Source organism: Marasmius oreades, chromosome 11 (genome assembly GCF_018924745.1).
Source record: "Marasmius oreades isolate 03SP1 chromosome 11, whole genome shotgun sequence".
Taxonomy (NCBI): Eukaryota; Fungi; Basidiomycota; class Agaricomycetes; order Agaricales; family Marasmiaceae; genus Marasmius; species Marasmius oreades.
In genome coordinates, this window is record NC_057333.1 from 1,858,198 (window position 1) to 1,879,111 (window position 20,914).

The window sequence follows — 20,914 nt, forward strand, 5'->3', positions numbered from 1 at the left end:
CTTACTTGAGCTGAACAACCCTGACACCAACATCGGACACTCAAGTACTCGAACTCAAGTATTCAAGAGGGAGAATGTATATGGTGACGATAATGACTTTCTACATGTCGAAATACTGGGGTATGACAGAACACATAGATGTAAAATTCTGTCCACCGACAACGGAAGCTTTGAGCCAGCAAAAACCAGAACCAGTCAAAACTATCACGGAGAAATGCCAGTCGTTCTTCAATACGGTTATCCTCACATTCGTGAGTGCTGTCGCAACGTTTTCCAGAGCCACAAAGGTTGCTCATGAATCGTTGAAAGGAGCTGATCAAAGGATCGATACGTGTCACGCGAGAGCAATCTTGCGATTGAATGACTCTTTCTGCTCGAACTTCGTATGGCACTGAATTGGTAAAAGATCAGAACAAAGAAACACAGTCGGTTTCGCTTCTGACTAAAGTTGATATGGGCTAGGAAAGATCAATCAAGTGTTGAAAGGAGAATTCAAAATGATTTTCGGTATCTAGATTCATGCTACGCTCATTCCGTCCACCGCCGATTTAGGTGAATTCCTAAGTGAAGACCTCGACGGAGAAAGTAAACGGATTGTTATCGCTGCCGACGGAACTGCGTGAAGGTATCGAAACTGTTGCGCCGGACCACTGTCCGTGAATTCCGATTACGCATTTATGGAGGATATTGGCTCGTCTACCGGTGAATACATAGCACTGGTCTTCCCAGTCCCTACATCTTATTTTATGCCTTTTACAGGCCAGTGCTGCTCGTCAAAAAAGGCATTTCTGGCCCGTCACTGCACAAGTAACATTTTTCATCAGGGTAAATGTGTTCTGTTTCTTCAAACGAAAGCAGGCAACTTCACCGACGCTTCCGTATCTAGACATCGTTTGATTTGAGCTCAACGTCCGCCCTTCAGGGCACACTTTCGCTAGGGTTGGCTCCGATTCCAAAGTACTCTTCTCAAGACTGGCGACTCTTGCCGAAGTAACGTATAGTCCACATAAACGCCTCACATTTGGGTCCTACAGTAGTCCATCTCAATCAAGGTGGCGTGTCCGGGGACTCCGGATTCCAAATCGTTGTCGACGGTACAGTCAACCTCCGTAAGCCGTGTGGGTACCGTATCCTTGCTGGTGTTGAACGTTGATGTTTTACCGTAGGGGACGTACTAGGCGTGGATCGTCGGAATATATACATACATCGGGGAGAACTACGTAGTCTCTTTGTCCCCGACGCCCTCGACGGTTTGACGGCAGCCAATCAGACCGCCTGGGCGGGATAATTTTTTGTTTTACATCAGTACGCAAAAGTTTGTCAAAAGTCGCGCATCGCAATTACTGGTTCAACACCTTCCTCGCAGATGGTCGAACCCCCCCGAATCCCCGCATCTTCAAGGTCAAGGCCGTACGGGTCTCCTCACCAGGTTTTCTGCCTCTCCAACGGGAGGTAATGATATTTTACGGGTTCCGACGATCGCATCAGAGGGATAGATATTATAGGTACAGTATGTAGCTGGAAACGGGTTCATGTCAGTCGGATCTCTAAACAGGTTTTCTTAAACCTTCTCACTGACCCTTCAAATCAGCAGGCAAAGCATCAGTACCCCCTGCAACCTTCCAACGTTTCAAAAGCAATCGCTGTAACAGAGGAATAACTCGGTTTTTGTTATATAGTACAAATTGTGGCGTGAACGTCTATTCGGGATTGGCCAGGAGGACGGCTGTCTTATCATCAAGTTTTGTGCGTGTTCTTCGGACGTTGTCTTATTTTCATCGGTTGCCAGGAGCCTTCAGGATCAATGAAAACATAAAGACAGTCGGACATGTTTATTAAATTTATTATACCGAATAACTACTGATTTCTTTATGCAGTCTGGGATCTGCTGATTCGATCTGAAAGAAAAGTGTAGTGTGTTCGTCCGCTGCCGGCCCTGTAATTGCGGACCCCCCCCCCCTGGGGCCTGAATAGTGAACATACTGATTGCTCTCGTGAGTCGTTTCGCCATGGCAGCTCACGAGTCACAACCGTTAAAACTTCACGAACCAACTCTTTGGCCCTGGACCTCTGACTCGAAGTATTGCGCCTCTAGGCTTTTTGGATACATACCGCATATTGAAGAAGATTGCACTCTGGTACTATGGTTATGATAGTGCAAATCGAAAGACAGGGGGGAGGTTAGCCCTTGCAAATTTTGCCGCTGTGTAAAGGTGTGGGAAATATAGGTACAAGTAACATTCCATCCCTTTCATCCCTGTTCTTGTGCCCTAAAAGGTTTAGGGTTTGAATGCAGATCATATGTTCAAACCAACAATCAAATGTCGCCAGGAGGTTTCAATAAACGTTTAAGGATTAACAAGGCGTCATTTTGTCTTCCGGTACTGTATAGTTACAGGACCAGAATCGACAGACCAAAAAAAATGGAATACATATTGTCTCAAGCCATGTCAACATCTTCCGGTGCCGCCTTGCTCTCCTTAACCTTCGCACTTGGTTTGGTTCGCGACTTGCCTCCTCTTCTACGCGATCGTGAACGAAGTGGGCTTTCGGAATGTCATTAATAAAGATTATTGAAGGTGTAGCTCGGAGGTCCTCAGGGTTTTCATCGAGGTCAGCATCACCAATGTCTTCCGTCAAGCGTTGAAGGAGCTAACCTCCAGTACATTCAGTGATTAGTAGGTGCAACAGACTTCATTGGACGTCGTAGCCAGACTTATTTCTGGCAACACGATCGTGCTGGCTAGGAGTCACCACCAGCGGAGCACGATCAGAGAGGTCGCGAGTCGAGGTCTGGAACGGGTGGAGTTTACCATCTCGGTCTTCCTTGGTCGTGAAAGTACCGAGGCCGCTTCTGAGTGCGTATTATTACAGTGGTTGATACACAAAGCACCACAAGTACAACCTCCCTAAGGCTCCGCGTTGATTTCTTCTCTGCTCACGTAGCCTAGACCGTGCGCTGAGTTCTCTCCTCACCGCTTTCTGGCCAGAACTTGACCTCCAGTTCGACGACTTTGGACCAAATGTTTTCACATGCCTTCCAAGCGGGTGAATCTGGAGCGATGTCCAAGGAGTCTACGATTGCGGCTAATCGTTCGACAAAGCCAATAAACTCATCGTTACTCCAATTGGCTGCAAAGGAAGTCGTCGCGGTAATTGTGGGACTATGACTGGGCTGAAGACCACTGGCCTGTAGCTGGGTATTCACGTATGACCAAGCGTCGAGGTAGACCTAAAGAGTGTAGCATCAGCTTCTTAGTAACGTTCGAGGCAGAGAGAAACTCACTCGTTCCATAGCCCACAAAAAGACCAACCCATGTTCGATTCCGGGACCATATTCTTGAACGACTCGATCCATCTCATTTAGATAATCCCTCGTGCCCATTCTTTCTTTCCATCCCGTCAAGTCGAGATTCCACTTTCCGGCAGTTGCCTCGAAAAAGTCAATCTCCCGTCCCACGTTTTCCAGGCAGAAGATGAGAACTTTCAAGACATAATGATAAGCGTCTTCCTCGGTCATGTTCACGATGTGGGGCTTGTTGTACGCCATGTTGGCGATGAGGGATCCTATGAACCTCGGATAACCTTGAGTTGCGTAGATTTTGTCTTGAGAAAGCCAGAGGGCGAGGAGTTTGTGGTCTAGAGTACCAGTTCCGGCGGCGGTAAGAAAATCATGTTTGACAGCGGCGTCATATGGAAAGTTGTTGGATGTTTTCAATAGATGTTTAGTGAGAGATGGCCGTTGTTGAATTTCCATCGCAGGAAGGTGATAAAGATAGGCAGCAACGATGAGCTCACAGATTTTGACATACCGCACCGATGATGCGAGGCAATCTCCGCTTATCAGGCCGTTAGGCTTGATACCGGGGGTTCGGCTCATATGCATAGACCCGGCACTTTTGCCAGTGTAAGTATACGTTCTGTATCCTTGGGCCTGACCAAGGAAACCTCCATGAGTCCGGGTGAACACACTAAGTAGGCATCGGAGGGATTAACGGTATTGGATTGAACACAATGTATTTCATTTCCAGCTGAGTCAATAACTCATTTAGATGATTGTTAGAGCTCTGCTAAAGACGTTCTGCCCGTCATTGGTCTCTGCTTAAAAAAGTGAAAGATCCCGCAGGAGTTTCTCGGAAAGAAGATTTAATTTGCCCACCAAGGCTCAAACGGTAACTGCCAGCTGAAGTGGGCTTCGCAGCTCTCGAACCAAGTGCCGTAAATCTCTGGTTTCTTAGAGTAAATCACTGTCGTAATGCCATAGCCCAAGTAAGCTCATTTCTTTTCATGAGCCGTTAAATTGGCCTTTGAAAGGCTGTAGAAGGGGGAGGGGACGTAAGACTGCTGTCAACCGGGAATTGACAGGAACAGAATACGTATCATGCATCATCTGGAAGCGGCTCGAGCTCCTATCGCCTAGTGTTTCAAGTAGAAGGAGGTTTACTTGTAAGCTAGTCCCAGATATTCATCTAAGATGACTTCGTCACCCTCTTGTAATTTATCAAACTGATTGTCGTATTCCTCAAGAGATCAGCAGACGAGTCGTCCCAACGCTTGTGAAACCGCTTCCTTGTCGAGTGTTCGCGGACATCTTTGGCGGCGAGGCTCGTAAATTATCAAGCTTGGAGCGGGGGTCGTCCTCCGAAATATCCCTTCCAGCGGGGACTTGGAGACGCTGTAATGGCAATAAGTGGCTGAATGAGATTGAACAAATCGAAAACTCGCGCTCACTTCCATTTCGTCACACGAAAACGCTTCATTTAAAGTCGTCTATAAACGAAGTTTTTCTGATTTGAACGATCTCGAAGGTGACCTCCCCAAGGTGGTAGCATCGGATATCTCTGGGATCACAGAAAGAAGGAGAGCGGATGTACGTTCCAGTGCCACCGAACGTCTAGAATCGATACCTTCTGAAACAATCGCAGCGAACGAGTTGAGAAGCTAGAAAACAACCTTGAGATACGAACAGCTTTAGCATTTAAAAAATACTCACCAGATCACGAACCATTCGCAAAATGCAATCATTGCCACGAGGACATAGGAAGCGAGATGAAGACTCAGTAAAGACATGTCAGGGAATTGTGGCGCACCCTCAAGACTGTGAACGGTGTTTACCGTACTGTAGTACTATGATATCTTGAGCCTGCGACCAGCGAGCCTATGACTCCATCGTCGAACGAGTTCATATGAAAGAGATTTTGTTCGCGATCCGAGACGGGTAAAGCGAGGAATGAATTTGTGGCAAGGCCCTGACCCTACAGGAACGGTGGAACCTACATCACCCTCAAGACTACTGACCCTGGTAAGTATTGACAGAACCCAACCCGCATCCGCACTATTGGAGCAGTTTGGTGGAAGTCATTGGCCAGTTTGAGGGTGCTTCCTGAGCCCAAAATATTCGCCGGATCGTTCCATATTATTTCCACGATCCATAGTACCACGTGGTGAGATCACTTACATCCGACATCGACGCTGAAGGTGAACTAGACCAATTATTGCTTCACAAACACACACTAATCTTTCATAGACCGCTAATTAATTACCTCAAAAGGGCCACGCGATGCCTCCATTTCTCTCCAAAGTCTGGTTCCGCCCACGTAAGAAGCAAGACAAGGACCAACCAGATGCTTCTAGACGAGTTTCAGACCCTTCTTTGCTTGAAGGAAAATTTGAACGAGTTTCTCCAAATCTCTCCCCCGTTGGCGACAGCTTTTCCGGTGAGCTGGCAGGGAGTGGTCATGAGCAGGAGAAGGAAGGAAAGAGGGAGAAAGATAAAGGGGGAAGACCATCGAAGGAGCCTTTTTCACTTCTTCGGAGCAAATCAGCAGAGCCCTCTGCTTCGTCGGACTCCTCTACGCGGAATCGGGACTACTACCTTCCATTGAATCTTCCTGGTCCGAAGGGTGATTCCAGAATACGACCGCTAGGAGTTGTGTTTGAAGGAGATGCAGATCCGGAAGGAGTTCTCTCAGATGCAGTGATTGGAAGGCGACAGTTATCTCCTCAGGAAACATTGACTTTAGTTCGCGTATGCTCGCAGGAGATAATGGCCAGAGGTGTGTTTTTTTCTCCAAAACGACTTTAAAGGGGTTTTGGTGTCGAGGGTGGGGCAGACGTAACAGAACGTTGGCCGGATTATATGGTGCCCTACAAAGTGCAATGAGCGTGCTTTCAGGGTGTTTGTTTTGAGCTGAGGCGTGGTTGACATATACCTAAGTCTCAATAATGTCGTTTACTAACACCGACTTTTTTTGTAGGTCTAGAGACACTTGGAATAATGCACCCTCATTGGTATTCAGCTTCACGGGAAACACAGCGGAGAATCATCTCGCTCTTCATACAATCTTTGGCAACCAACGGCCCACCAAACACACTCTCTACCGATACTTCCCCTTCATCTTCCTCCTTCGATTCACAAATCGTTTCAACTCGCCCGCATGACGTAGCTGCTGTTTTGCGGTGGGCTGTCCGCCATCTTCAACTCGAGGGGTCGTCGTTCGGGATAGACAAGCACTGGTATCAAACATTCTTCGATGCTGAAAGGAACGCATCCTATCCTCCCCGTGCTTTCACCGAAAAACTCGTGCCCCTGGTTTCGAAGCACCATCTTGACCTCCTAAATGCTACGTTAGCGCTGGTCTCTTCGCTTGCCGCTCATGCTGAAGCGAATAGCATCAGTGGAAGCAAACTCAGCATGTTACTGGGTTTGTGTCTGTTTACATCTCAGCGGTCGGAAGCGGGTGATGACTGGCAGACGTTTTATACTCGCTGGGAAAGGAATGGTCGGATGTTGGAGCACTTGTTTTTGTGCCAAATCAGGTTTGTGTTTATCATTCTGAAAGAACATCGCTGTTTACGCTTTTTGATCGTAGGGATGAGGCTGCCGTTAATCCCGTACCCAAGCGACTGACGGAACTTACTCGACAATACCCCTATTCATCTGCGCCAAGCTCTGAAGGACTTCTTGCCCGTTCTCGGTTCTCAACTCTTCGGTACGATGCGTTATACGTCCGTGTTGAATCAGAGCTACCGCATTCAGATTTCAAACCAACAAAGTCTTTGATATACCTTCTTCAAACAGCACTCAAGGCCGAGCTCATTGGGGCCAACGGAGAAACCAAGGTACTATGGGAGAAGCTTAGGCAAGTTGTTTCCGCCGATGGGGAAATTGACATCTACAAGATCCTTTCCGATGAGACTATCCAACTTTTCTCTCTCGCTGATCCCATTATCACCACCGGTCCCGCCCTTAAGCTGGATATTCCGAATGGTGGCACTCGGAGAAGGTCTTTGTCTCTAGATGGAAGGGAACAGCACGGACCACCTGCACCTTCCTCAAGTCGGCGCCAGCAAAGTGCTTTTGAAGCAACCAGCTCCCCCACGGCGCAGAGTAGCGGCGACAATCAAATCGGGTTGGATTGGTCACAATTCTCGACTAGTGGATTCCTTGATTCCGGAGTTCTAGGAGCACCTCTGGCTGAGACTCTGTTGGACAAGGATCTTGAAGTCACCAAACCTCCCTCAGGAACTCCACCAGGAAGGAAGTCACCCAGTAGGAAATCATCTGAACGGAGAGGCGTCGTCGGAAAAGGACGAAAGTCATTGGATGCTCTGCCTCCGATCACTATCCCAAATTCCCCCACAACTAAAGGAGAGCAGAAAGACCAGCCAAACGACAACGAATCCACGGTCGTTTCACGTACCACTCAAGTGTCTCTCGTCAAGCTGGACGAAGCCTTCATCGATTTCTGGGCAGACGCGGTTTTGGATCCTATTTCTGAGAGTTGGCCTCGGTTCGCTATATGCCGATTGGTACCTCTCCCTGGTATAGAGGTTGAAGTTGCCGGTAAAGGTCCCAAACCTCTGGAATGGATGGTCGTTGAGCAGAAACTCGTGAAACCTACTCCTCCTCCTGAACCAGTCCCCTCGTCCGCAGCAGAGACCGTTTCCCCCACTGTGGAATCGTCACGCCCGACGTCCCCGAGACCGTCGATGAAGTCGTTCGGATCCTCAGCGAAGAAGAGGTTCACGTTTTGGTCGTCGTCTGACAAGGATAGGGACCACGATGACGACAAGGGAAAGTCGAAGAAGAAGGGTGTATCTTCGTCGCCCAAGGTTGGAGAAATGGGTGAGATTCTGAAGGAGGAGGATGAAGGCCCTGTGAATGATAACGTTGTTCAAGAACGAAAACGTCAGGAGATACCGGCTCTGAAGGAGGAGAGGGGGAAGGTTAGCAATGCTGGTGCTTCGGCTGGAGCGGGCGCGCTCGCCACTGGCATCGTTGCGGCCGGAGTTGCTACGGGCGCCACGTCGGGTGCTGTTGATGAGGGTAAGAACGAGAGGTCGGAAGTCGAGCCAGCAGAGGAGAAAGTGATAGAAGCACCCAAGGAAATGAAAGTCAACGACGAGGGCGATGAGAGCAAGATTGAGGAGAAGGTGGCCGTTTCAGAGTCAGATTCAACCGCTGACATAACTGCAGCAGCGGCAGGAGTCGTTCCCGGTTCCATCACAGAGGACGAGAAGAAAGAAACCGAATCGCATGTTGTTTCCGACGCACAGGTCAAGGTGCCCGACGATGCCGCTACTACCACAGGACTTGCAGACGTACCGACCGCAGGAGAATTCAAAACTGTAAATGGGGCGGGGGTTTCCGCGCCCGTGGCTCTTGCGGTCGAGAACGAAGCCGAAGTTGCTTCCCCCCCAGGATTGAATGTAGCCAAAGTTGCGCCCCCAACGTCTGTTGACCTTTCCTCAGAACCAATTCAGGCTACCCAAGGCGTTATACCGCCCTCGGGGACTGCTGCACCTGAAGAGGTCACCGAAGCTGTTGTTCCCTCAATTCAGCCTGAAGAAGTCTCTCCTGTCGAGATGACTGTAGCTGATGAAGTACCTGTAGAGACTGCAGCTGTGGTTTCCGAACATGTAGGCACTGTAGAAGAGGTTTCACCGCCTGTTGAAACGCCTGCAGGCAAAGACGTTGAGACCGCGGTCGAAGCAGCTCCACCCGTAGAGAAGGGTGCACCTGAGGAAGCCAATGAAACTTTTGAGCATACCAACGGGAAGACACCCATGCACGACGAGAAAGAGGCGCCCGCGACTCTACTTGCGCAGACATCCGACGTGGTGGAGATTTCAGAACCTCTAAGTCAACCTGAAGCGACAGAGGCGGAAGAAGTTGCTTCAGAGGTCGACCACGTTGAGGAGGCACATGTAAAGGCGGTAGTCGAGCCCCCCGCAGAGGTTTCTCCTCGTGAAGTGGTTGAAGAGACAACGGCTGAAGCCCAGGAACCCAAATCCATTTTCGTCGATGAGGAGCTGCAATCCCACCCTGTTGCCATCTCAGAAGAGAAAGTGGAAGTTGAGAGTGAACCTGTTCACAGACCGGCCGACGATTCGAATGTGCCGGGGCCGGTCACTCAAGAGGGTTTAGAGGAATCTAAACCCGCCATTATCGACGAGCAGACGGAACAAGATACAGCCGTTTCTTCCGAGCCTCAGGTTCTCTCATCAGATGTTCCAGTAATGCAGTCATTGGAGACACAAGACGAAACCGTTCAGCATGATCCACAGCCAATTGGAACTGACGTCGAGCCCATATCGAGTGCAGCTATCACGGACATCAAGGATGACGACGCGTCAGCCGTACCCCCAGAAGACACCAAAGTTGGGAGTGTGCCCCAATCTCATACTGAGACGGTTGAAGCAGGAGCAGTTGAAGACGTTGCTGCAGCAGGCGATGAAGAAGCAAAACAAGTTACATCCGAACATTCTTTGGAGGACAGCGGGGAAGTTATGACGACCAACGAGACCATAGAACCGGCCAAGAAGGAACTGGACGGGATCACTTCCAACGGGCATACGGAAGCACCGTTGACAGTTACGGATCCTGTCGAGGGTGGTGCAGGCGAGAAACCAGCCACAGTCGAAGAACCAAACAACGGGAAGAAAATTGAGCCTGAATCGCCACTTACCGCAGCGGATGTTTTGCCCCAGGTACTTGGAATAGGTGATGACGAGGAAGGCGTGAAAGGAGCTCCAGTTCTGGCGGAGTACGAGTCTCAGGCCACTCAGTTGACGGACGAGATACCTCCTGTCGAAGATGACAAGGTGCAAGTTGGTACTGAAGCCGTTGAAAAGACCCGAAATATTACTGATGAAACATACGAACACGTAGAAAGCGAGGCGGCTCAAACATCGCAACAGGAGAAGGAAGTGGAAGTGCTGGACGAAACGCTAGAGAAGAAGCCAGAGGATGCTCTCGTTCATACCGACTTAATACATGACAATTCGGCAGCGGCAGAGAACGCTGTATCACTTCCTCCTGTACCGGTTGTCGAGGCGGAAGCAATACCCCCAGTTGAGCCTACATTCATCCCAGACTCTCCTCCCACAAAGCCCCTTGCGACACACGCCTACGCCGATGCCACGCCAGTTGTTGACGATGCCCTTCCACCCGCACCGGCGAGTGTGGTCTTGTCTGGTGATACACCTGGACCCGAGATTGCGTTGAGCTCAAGCGAACCTGCTGCCCAACAACTTGCATCAGACGTTGCTCGTCCGAATCAAGGAAACGGAAGCGACAAAGAAGAAGTTGGTTCCGCACCCACTCATACCCAAGAGCCTGTAAAAGATGTCCAAGAAGCATGACTTCGTTCACTGTGAGGTTCAAAGGTTTCGCCTGTTTTCTCGTATTGACACAGATCTTCTTAGACTGCTGGCTCATTCCCTTTGATACCCTATTCATGTCAGTCTACTGGTGTTATCTGTCTCATTTACGCAGCGCTTCTATCTGTTCATTTCCAACTCGTAATGTGAGATTACAATCACACAACACGCCATACAGTGTTATTCAATACCACCCCGTGCTCTCCCTGACCATTGCTCTACACTCTTTCGCCAATTGGATACCGGCGTACTTTTCATCTATATATCTTACCTTGCTAACAACCTGCTTTGGACAATTCACTCTTTATGCATGTACCATTTTTCTGACATTACTTACCAGTTTTACCTACGTACACAATCGAATAATCCCTGTCGATGAACTGAGCGTCTGTTTACCCAATATCAACATTATCAACATTCAAAGCCGCCGGGTTAAGACCGCACGTTCAGAGGTGTGGGCATAAAAATATCTGCGAGTATCGGCACAGATAATATTACAGATCCCGCACAAACGTAAGTAAGTTTTATACAATGTTCTCATTCCATTTTCCACGCCCAGCTCGGCCCTGTCAAGAGAACAAAGAGTGGTCAAGACAGTGCTAAATTATTCCAGCTCAAGCAATGAGCAGACGAACCAATAGGATCTCCTCTCTCATGCCCCGCTCCTGTCCACATCCCAACGACGCCCAACATAGATCCGATCCCTCCCACCTGTACTCCTTCCATTACCCATTCATCTTGATCTGGTGTTGAGACGTCACTCGTTATCTGGCAAAAATATTTCAATCGAAATTGAATGCTGGGCATCGGGTCTCCAAAAAAAGAACCAACTGCTTGAGACTAACCAAAGTCCACCTAACCGCTCTATCCCCAATCATCCTAACCGTTCCTCTACACACTCGACGAGCGTTCTCGTCCACATCAGAACCACGATATTCACCAAAGATGTGTATGATAGGGAGTGTATAGACCAACGGATCGTAGTGATCGTTCGAGGACGGTACATCCGACGAATCATCGACTAAATCTTCCTCTCTTGCCTTTCCTTTTCCTTTCGGGTCTTTCGAAGATCGAGAAGATGTGCGCGAAGCTGAAACTGGAGTTGAAGTCGGAGTCGAGGGCCCAGGTTCCGAAAGGGATCTCGGTGGTGGTACTCGAGAATATCCGGTTACTTTGATATTCATAGGGAATACACGTATTGTTTCTCGTATATCTGACTCGTTCGATCTAGATCCAGTAGTAAGAGGGTTAGGCGTTCGAAGCTGGTTGTAGATTTAGGTATCAGTAGGGGTGTCATCATGGTGCGGAAAACTTACGGCACGAACGTTATGGACTTAGAGTTATGATACTCCGTTAGTGTCAGAATCCGACGACGAAAAGGCGAACTCACATAAAAGGTCTCGATAATCCATCCATGCGACTGCTCGCCTGCAAACGACATTAACATCATGGCTCTTGGAAGGAAAGCATGACAAGGCACATACATCCATTTGCCTTGCGCCCCAGCCCAATCCCAACCTTCACATTCCTCATCACCATCCACCGTAGTTGTCGTTGCCGACTCGGACTTTGCCTTTGCCTTTGCCTTTGCCTTAGGCCTAGTCCCATCCTCCTCATCTTTGAACTCTTTCCTAAACCAACCCCTCTCACTAGCAACCCCATCGCCAGTCCAAAACCCAGGTGCACCTCCCATCCTCAACCCGTCCAAACTTCGAGCTCGTTCCAAAATCACCCGAGTAGAATCTAGAGCTTCTATACTCGTAAACCAGGGCCAAAGTCCCTCTTGGGAGTCAACCTTGTGGCCATACCTATCCCTCAAGTTCTCCTCAACGACCATCCGTGCAGCCGAAAGAAAAACATAGTCTGGTTTCAAGAGATGCGGTTGTGAAGGAAAAACGGGAACAGGAAGTGGAGTCGCCGTTGATCCATTTGGTTCTCCAGGATCGACATGGAATGTTGCCAGGATAGGAGAAGACATCCCTTCCTCTTCCTCTTCCTCCTCCTCCTCATTACTGTCGAAATCTCCATCGCTATGTTCGGCCTCGTGTTCCTGGGTTTTGACAACAAACTCCGAATCGGATTCTTCCCCAGAATCGTCCTCTGCCCCATTCTGAGATGGGACAAAATCACCGTCATCCCCTTCGACCGGATCCAACATCTCTTCGAAGAGTGAGTGATTCTCGAGTACGATGTTGAAGTCGCTAAGGACGGCATGGATGAATGGGAGTGAGATGTCACCCGTTTCGGGTATATTGTTTTCGTTAGGACTTCCTGGATCGGAGTCATTTTGATATGACGCTGTATTAGCCCGTTGTCGAGGCGTTGTTAGAGAAAGGTATGGACCCCAGCATTTGCGTTCAGAAAGGTACCGTAGATTATAAACCCTATTTCGCGCGATGGTACGCGCAAACGAACGTTGAGCTGTTTCTGAGAGAGGTTCTTCGCGCACTTTCTTCTTTGAAGAACTCCGGAGGTTGTACGGAGAACCAGGGTCTTCGGCGTTATCGGCTGAGGTCACCATGGGTTGAAAACCTGTCTGGAGAAGTAGACGATAAAAAGTCCTCCCTGCCTCGGTATACTCCCAATTCTCATCTAGGATTATCTTCTCGTATAACGGAATGTAGGAATTGGAGTCCTTCTCGGTAGGAGAACGCCCGATTAGGCGGTGAACAAGGGCTTCAGGGAATCCATCTACGACCAAGTTGGACACCCACGAGATGTTGGACGAGTCAGAATCGGTTTTGAGGTGAGAGGGTATGCACGTATTCCGTCGTTTGGCGATTACCGCTGGTGGGTCGATGCTGAATTCTCCGAAAGTAGATGGATGTAATGAAGCTGTTGCAATGTCCGACAACAGAGCGTCGATACTTTGCTTCAAATATACAGGCTGAGTAGTTATAAATTAAGGTGTCCGTTCAATGATAAAACTTAACAGGAAGCGTACCTCCAAACCCAAATTCATCTTTCCCTTTCTCCTGAACAACCTCCTAGCGTGAATCCGATCCTGGTACGCTTTCTTCCAGTCAAAGGTAATATCATCATCTGAATCCTCGAGTTGTCTAATGGTCCTGAGCACCGGCCGTGGGTCATCGAACGTCGACAAGTAAATCTCCCTCCACAAATGACTATCCGAGGTGTGATAGACGGTGTCTCTGAAGAAACGGCATGTACGGGAGAGATTTGCGATAGATGATGGTTCGCCGAGGCAACCACAGGTTACGAGGATGTACTCGAGGAGCTCGACGGGAAGAGAAGTTATGGACAACATTGTGGGATAAGTTGAACGGCGGGGCGGCATAACCATCACAGGTAAGCTGGTTTCGATTTTCAAGTAGAACAGGAGAAACCAACGATTGCGTCAACGACTACTGCATACGTATCTACTCGGCCTGACTTCCAGCTCTCACGTTCTACATTAAGATAATTGACTCCATCATCGTCGATTTACCGGGTTATGGCTAAAAATGAACTCGGTATTATTGCAGCTTTCGGCGACAATATAAGTACTAAAGCCATTTGGTGGAGACCAACTATTTGTATGGTTGGATAGATAGAACGTCAGAGGGATGCAGTACTGTCAATGATATAGATAAGTACTGTACATTAAATAATCGCGTTCTTCATGGACTCAGTGGACTTTCCGATACTAAGTACCTCGACAGGCGTAAAGTTCTATCATGCAAAACCCGTGAGACGACCAGTTATTCTCTTCTCCTCGCCTTGAAGGGCCAAGCCTATCTGAAGACCTTATTGTATTCAAAGCAGTCGTGACTCGTGAGTCGCCTGCCTGCGTTTCACCGTCCTCTCCTCGATTTTCTCGAGCCCTACAGTGGGCCACTAGCGCAATGCCTTCGCCTTCGTGGCCCTAAACGGATCTCAATGTATAACTTCCAAGGAGATACTACAGTTCGGTAGCGGCGCCGAATATTATCTTCAGCTCAACTGGTGCGGACCCGGAAATGCTTAGACAGAAGACTATTAGATTGTCCCGGTGAAGCATGTTATTAACTCTAGCAAGTCGGCTCTCACCTATAGTGCTTCGTAAGGGCTTCATTGGGAGCTATGTGCGTAAATTCCAACAGGTCGGAACACCCCTTTAGTGCGTCGTATAATAATCAAAGGTGTTCGCTGTGTTCGGACGACGGAAGATCGTGGCGGTAGACAAAGCGTCGCCGACCGGGCCGAAATATGAATCGGGATAGCTTAAGGGCAGGTCTTGGGAGGTCGCAATTTTGTTCATTGACGACACAATCTGATTTGATACTCATAGCACCGTGACAGAATACAGCGATGCCGTTTTGACGTTGAAAGTCCAACAATATAGGAAACAAACGCCAGAGGGCCCCGCTCAGGTGGCGACCAGATCATTAATAACCTATGATATACTTATAAGTTACTAAGGTGATCCCGTATCTTCTTCACCTTTTGGTCTGCTCGTCTATTTCAGGAAAGAGGAAATCATGCTCTTGAGGAGAGAGGAGATAGGGAAGGGGAAAGTACTCTTAGACGGGAAGAGATTTCCTTGAGGCATCGCGGTCGGCAGAAGCAGAGTGAGGATCCAAAAACAAAGGTTCCATTTGTAAAGATTACAGGCAGTGGAAGTCAAACATTTACCGCTGTTACTTTCGGAATGGACGACAGGAAGCGGAAGGTATGACACCATCGCGCCTTACCCAGACATAGGTAGGAAGATACCACTATGATTGCCTTGAGGACTACTGCCGGTATTGCAGTTTTGCATGGATATTGCGGCCTATGTTGGAAAAAAGAAGTATGTTTGATGTTCATTCCTTGGGCCCTCTCGCATCGGAAAGAATCCGTTGGCCGGAGCTTGAGGGCATGATATTGGAGTGGCAATTTCACCGAAACATATGGGGAGATAGAGTTCTGTCATGTTTGTGATCATGGGGATGAGAACGAGGTCGTGGTAAGACCGCTGAGGGCGTTGAATTGTAAAGGTGCTTGACATCTGGTTCTTTCACTGACACTGTCACATGAGAGGAAGTACAAGCGTCGAGCTTGCCTTTCGCGTCGCCGGTGTAATAGGAGAGCAGAAGCGTATTGAGAGAACATTTGATTCAAACTCACTTGATTACATGTCGGACGAACTCAAACTAAAGTTGATAATAAGTACAAGGTAATCAACGACGCGAAAGTAAGCCTAAAGCCATGGTATGAACACTCGGTCCAGTCAACCGCCGTTAACGAGGCTAATCTTTGCCCTTCACTCGAGTCTGGCCATGATGGGATGATCAATTTATTAAACATTTCATTGCGAGAACTCACCAGTGGGGGCTGAAAATTGGTGTAAAATCTTCCAGATCCGCTATTGACATTTTGGTCCTCGCCATGGTTGATGTTCTGGCCTTCTGCACTGTAGTTATGCTGCACTCCCGTGCCATTTCGTGACGCATTAGCATTCTCGTTGGTGGAGTGGTCGGCTGTAGACCGTGTGGACTGAGTGGAGGTTGGTTGAGTGTCGTCAGACATCAGTGATTGATTTTTGAACACAGTTGATCGCGACTGGACTCACCTTCAGAGGCTGAGGACAGGTGTAAAATTGCCCTGATCCGCTATTGATATTTTGGTCCTCGCCGTGGTTGACGTTCTGGCCTTTTGCACTGTAGTTATGTTGAACTTGGGGAGTTAATCGAGTGTCGTGAGGCATCAGCGTGGGGTTAATAGACTTGGAGAATCGGGATTGACGGAATGCTCAAACACTCACACTCCAGGTAACCAACATACAGATACTTATACGAGAAAAAACAGTCAGCGCCCAAAAGCCAATTCGTGAGAAGGAATACTGACCTTTTCATTTCCAGGGGGTGCCCAATATTGCCATCTTTGGCCACTAGAGATTTTAACGATATTCGCGTGGTTTTTTCCAATGTTTTTTGGTCTGGCAATGTGTAATAAGTCCTAATAAGTCGTCGGGAACTGCTTCGGCTTCAATCAACAGCTCGCTATAATCGGATGTTCGGGCTTGGGATAAGGTAAAGCGATAGATGGCTCAATCCTTTCCACCTGGACTCGGAGTGCATGGCGCAGTTGCAAGTCGATATTATGACCATCGGGTGTAGTGGTGACTGAAAAAGGGAGACAAGCCCAGCATTTGCCGGTTGAGCAAAAGCGGCCCAGAGTAACCCCCGCCCTCCGACCACAAAACATTCAAGGCGTCCATCCACCAGCACAATCTCCGCTTTTTCAACTACACTGGGTGCGCTATAGCATAGCACGTGGTGAGTGGTGAGTTCAGGCTCGATCTTTTCCACAAGTTCTGTTGGCACGCGAGCAACCAGCAGAGCAATACGTTATTCATGAGGCGGTGCCTTGGAAATTTTTTGTGGAATGGCACCGACGTGAGTGGAACTAATACATGCAAAAATTTGGAGATGACGTTGAATCTATGCTGAAATCTATCAAAATGTTGGCGCAAATCTCGATGTAAAACACCTGCGTTGCGCTGTCCCAGTGCCAGTTTCTGTTCTCAAGCCGTACAGACCACTAATGAGTGGCAGCACTGCATATTCAAATTCACTACGGCAGCTGATATACTCCAGCTCATCGACGACCGTATGGGAGGCTTAGACTCAAAACTTGTTTCCATGTCTAGAGCGGAACTTATAGTGCGTAAACTCCTATGCTATCGGGAGCGTTAATTTGTCCTACTACAGGCTGATGCTATGTTCATGTTTCTTCATTCGGGATAAACGCGTATCCTATATGCTCTAAATCCAGAACTCGTCACCGAAAGTGGGGCTAATCTCTGATTGTTGCGGGGGGCGGTACCGATCTCCGTTCATGGAAGCAGACTCCCTATCAACACACTCTGAACTGAACTGAGCTTTCAAGTGTTTCAGGGAGGCGCAAGTTTTTTTCTACGCACTCTGCTTGCGCCTCGCTTGTCTACATTCCGGTAACGCTGTCCCCAGCTCCAATTCCGGTCCCCAAGCGTACCACACAAGGCTTCAAAGCTGCTCCTAAATATCAACTAAATCGAGCTCGATCTCCTAACAACAGTCGACACGCTGTCATTCCCGAAAACTGCATACAAAAATCATCTCCCAACAGATACTCTCACGTCAGTTAAGCTTTTACACGCCGGCGGTTGATCAATACTCGACCTTCGACCTCTTAGCTGGGACCGTGCACGGACATCAATAACCTTGATCTCGATATCTCCCTCAGACCTTCGACCTCCTCTAGGCCATCGACTTTATTTTTTCCTTCCTCTTTCGCATGAAACTTTTACATGACGACTGGCCGTATGATCACAAAGAAACCCTCTGAAACCACCTCCAAGCCAGCAACACACCACGCCTATTGTTCAATGCAGATATCATCTACTCACCTGCGATGTCTTCTTCCGTAGACCTGAAACCGGGTCCCCTTCGTTCCCGCTGAATGGTGGATTCTGTGTTGGGAGGTAACATCTGAATACATCGACAGATCTGTTTTTGGGCGAAGAAGCCTAAAAGATTGTTCGGAATCAAAACAAAAAGCGCTCTGGTTGGGTATGTACCTATTGGTCGGGATGGTTTGGTGGAAAGTCATGTGCGTCACAGGGTCGTGCCATCAGGATCCTGCGCTAGATGCAACCTCGTACGTCCCCGTTCCATCCCCATGATCACGGAGTTGACAGAAGTTTATCCCTAGGCGCCGGATGTTTAGATATAAATTGTAACCTGCCAGGTTGTCTTATTTCCGGTCACTTACACTTACCATGTCTTCCAAAAGACTTATCTCACCAAACGCGAGAGGGAGGGGGTCTGGCGAAGGTCCTTCCCCTAGCGTTGGCCGGGGTGGAACCCACGACAAGACTCGTGTTTACGGGACGCAAAACAATAACACTGGCGGTGGGGCCCAGCACAACTACAGTGGCGAAGGTCAGTTCATCAATCATGGGCGAAATCAGAATGTCAACGCTGGTCCGGGAAGTTTCAGCATCAATGATGATGGTGAGCTATGATTGAAGCGTTTGTCTCTTCATTGACTCTCTAATTAAGCTTCCCCCTGGAAGTTGCCCGTCCAGTCCAGAATGAGCTTGAGCTTGAAGATAGTCAAACCACCGCCAGAACATTCGGCCAGAACCAGGTCCTCAATCATCGTGGTGAGAATCTGGACTTCTCTCCTGTATTTCTTAGATTGATTGTTGTTTTCCTATCAAAGATGGCGGTAGGAGAAATCCGTTCCATCGCCCAACGGCCCCGCGCAAAACTCTCACTGATAGGGAGATTCTGGAGTGGATGAATACAATAATCGGTGATGAAAACCGACTCAATCGACTCCTTGGACTTCGGGAAACCAAGGCTGAATGGGCCCTGGAGGACATGCAACGCGTGCGCGGTCTGCCTCTCTACTTCGACTTAACAATCGTCTCTGATGAAAATTCGTATATGCAGGCAAGCTATTCTCCCGAGTGCAACTCGTCGATGAAAAGCTCAATATTGGATGTGATTCTCTGGCTGTCTGAAGCCTCTGGCCGCTGTGTGCAGTGTCATTACAACCCGAATGTAGAAAAGGTTGAGAATGGCCCCGCCTCACAGGGTATCTTCGCAGACATGTGGAGGGGAAGGATTGGCGGGAGTTCAGAGATAGTGGCCCTCAAGGTCGTGAGGCCAAGACATACGCCGGGGCTGGGCGAGAAACTCAAGGTTTGTACTTGTCCTCCAGATTCACCTCATTCTGATTGACTGTGCTACCAACTTCAACAGGCAAACATGCGAGAAATCACCAAGTGGCGAAAGCTCGATCATCGGAATGTTCTACCATTCATTGGTTGTTTCTATCTTGGGACAAGCACACGGGAGATATGTCTAGTGTCCCCGTGGATGGAGAGTGGCAACCTTGTCGATTATCTACAAATCAACCGCCCCGAACTGTGGAAACGTTTTTCATTCGTAGGTTCTTGGTCTTACTGAATCTCAGTCGAGCTTGATCAACCCTGATTGCAGGCATGGGACATTGCCGCTGGCCTCGAATATCTGCATGGGCTGGACATCACACATGGCAATCTGAAAGGCGTAAGTCTCGTGCACATTTGGGAAACCGCTTTCTTATGATCTTCTGATGGCTTAGACTAACGTTCTAATCACATCCGACGGGGAAGTGGCGTGTATCACCGACTTCGGGTTGGTCCAAATACTTAACGCTGGCGGCATGTCTGGCTATATAAGACCTACACCGTGGTGCGCACCGGAGGTCTTGGTCGAAGGGTCCATCACTCAGAAGAGTGATATCTATGCCTATGGTTGTGTATGCCATGAGGTGACTGTCAAGACCCCTTCAGCGTGTCTGGACACGAGTGACTGACCGCTAACATAGATCTTCGCAGAACGTACTCCTTTCCACAACTTGAGCGAGGATGAATTATATCGAGCTATTGTACATCAAAGCCAACACCCGGAGCGTCCCCTAAAGGTAGATGGCTTAATGCCATGGGAGCTTATGGAACAGTGTTGGAGCACGGATCCATCTTCTCGACCGGCTGCATCCAGTGTAATGAAGACCATCGAGGAAATGGCGTCGTCACTTCAACCAAATAACAGTGACAGTCCGAACCTTGGTGACCCATACTTTTGAGGTAAGTATGTATCGTTACGTTTCGAATCGATTTATGTAGCTGGCCATGAAATTTGCTTTATCGTTGAATACGAGACTCGAATTATACTATTCTTCCAGTCAACAGCTTGAGCACGCGGCACTAAAATCCTTCGAACATCGACAACGTACGTCAGCCCAATCTCAATGAGGGGACAATCTATCCTCTCGGCAATAAGTACTCTGTATCGGGTCGCTAGTTCTTCCAACTTCTCTGCCTAGATATCGATCCATACATCTCATTGTCTGCTGGGGTGTTCAAGGTTCAACACGTGTCCCTCTGCAGAAGGCTGCGCCTATTTCATCTGGCTAAACCCTATGCCCTGGTTCCGCAACATTTTCAATCATGAGTAATTGGATGAAGAGGAGCGGCGCGCTGGCGATGGAACGATCGAGGAAGGGATACCCACCGATTGCCCACTGTTGAGTTCGAAGATAATTTAGTGAAATCAGAACAACATCTATAGCTCCCATTCATTCATAATGGCACCGGCACAGGCTCTTGTCCAGTATCATCATCAGAGGGAACTTAGAAGTCGTGTCGGGCGTCACGGTTGTATTGAAGTGTCATTACTAGGCTAATTATTATTATTATTAGGAATTCAAATCCTTTCTCTGGACAATTAACTCGGCGACCTGTCACATGTCA

General features: G+C 48.6%; 7 protein-coding genes across 8 annotated transcripts; 2 read left to right on the forward strand and 5 right to left on the reverse strand.

Annotated features, from left to right (window-relative positions):
* Positions 1-2,947: 2,947 nt before the first annotated feature.
* On the reverse strand, positions 2,948-3,835 carry E1B28_003393 (uncharacterized protein; the record flags this gene model as incomplete). Its single annotated transcript, XM_043160374.1, has 2 exons — positions 3,287-3,835; positions 2,948-3,232 (listed from the first exon to the last, which is right to left on the reverse strand). The coding sequence occupies exons 1-2, from the start codon at positions 3,755-3,757 to the stop codon at positions 2,948-2,950; spliced, it is 756 nt and encodes a 251-aa protein (XP_043002330.1). The 5' UTR covers positions 3,758-3,835.
* Positions 3,836-4,522: 687 nt separating this feature from the next.
* E1B28_003394 (uncharacterized protein) lies at positions 4,523-4,737 on the reverse strand (the record flags this gene model as incomplete). Its single annotated transcript, XM_043160375.1, has 2 exons — positions 4,523-4,675; positions 4,732-4,737. The coding sequence occupies 2 exons, from the start codon at positions 4,735-4,737 to the stop codon at positions 4,523-4,525; spliced, it is 159 nt and encodes a 52-aa protein (XP_043002331.1).
* A 33-nt stretch (positions 4,738-4,770) lies between these two features.
* E1B28_003395 (uncharacterized protein) lies at positions 4,771-5,008 on the reverse strand (the record flags this gene model as incomplete). Its single annotated transcript, XM_043160376.1, has 2 exons — positions 4,771-4,941; positions 4,994-5,008. The coding sequence occupies 2 exons, from the start codon at positions 5,006-5,008 to the stop codon at positions 4,771-4,773; spliced, it is 186 nt and encodes a 61-aa protein (XP_043002332.1).
* Positions 5,009-5,422: 414 nt separating this feature from the next.
* Positions 5,423-10,861, forward strand: E1B28_003396 (uncharacterized protein). The gene is made up of 5 exons (XM_043160377.1): positions 5,423-5,478; positions 5,528-6,056; positions 6,258-6,819; positions 6,873-10,658; positions 10,711-10,861. The coding sequence occupies exons 2-4, from the start codon at positions 5,561-5,563 to the stop codon at positions 10,645-10,647; spliced, it is 4,833 nt and encodes a 1,610-aa protein (XP_043002333.1). The 5' UTR covers positions 5,423-5,478; positions 5,528-5,560; the 3' UTR covers positions 10,648-10,658; positions 10,711-10,861.
* Positions 10,862-11,080: 219 nt separating this feature from the next.
* On the reverse strand, positions 11,081-14,033 carry E1B28_003397 (uncharacterized protein). 2 transcript variants are annotated; one of them, XM_043160378.1, is made up of 7 exons: positions 13,610-14,033; positions 12,150-13,552; positions 12,056-12,093; positions 11,982-11,998; positions 11,511-11,927; positions 11,301-11,433; positions 11,081-11,231 (listed from the first exon to the last, which is right to left on the reverse strand). In XM_043160378.1, exons 1-7 carry the CDS (start codon positions 13,967-13,969, stop codon positions 11,203-11,205), a joined length of 2,397 nt encoding a protein of 798 aa, XP_043002334.1. In that variant the 5' UTR covers positions 13,970-14,033; the 3' UTR covers positions 11,081-11,202. The 2 variants fall into 2 exon arrangements, with proteins under 2 accessions (XP_043002334.1, XP_043002335.1); XM_043160379.1 differs by having other exon boundaries at positions 11,497-11,927.
* Positions 14,034-15,732: 1,699 nt separating this feature from the next.
* On the reverse strand, positions 15,733-16,766 carry E1B28_003398 (uncharacterized protein). The gene is made up of 3 exons (XM_043160380.1): positions 16,474-16,766; positions 16,199-16,415; positions 15,733-16,122 (listed from the first exon to the last, which is right to left on the reverse strand). The coding sequence occupies exons 2-3, from the start codon at positions 16,331-16,333 to the stop codon at positions 15,775-15,777; spliced, it is 483 nt and encodes a 160-aa protein (XP_043002336.1). The 5' UTR covers positions 16,334-16,415; positions 16,474-16,766; the 3' UTR covers positions 15,733-15,774.
* Positions 16,767-16,821: 55 nt separating this feature from the next.
* Positions 16,822-20,070, forward strand: E1B28_003399 (uncharacterized protein). The gene is made up of 10 exons (XM_043160381.1): positions 16,822-18,267; positions 18,322-18,345; positions 18,403-18,623; positions 18,686-18,775; positions 18,835-19,004; positions 19,068-19,319; positions 19,380-19,565; positions 19,620-19,688; positions 19,744-19,932; positions 20,000-20,070. Exons 1-10 carry the CDS (start codon positions 18,182-18,184, stop codon positions 20,021-20,023), a joined length of 1,311 nt encoding a protein of 436 aa, XP_043002337.1. The 5' UTR covers positions 16,822-18,181; the 3' UTR covers positions 20,024-20,070.
* The last annotated feature ends 844 nt before the right edge of the window (positions 20,071-20,914 follow it).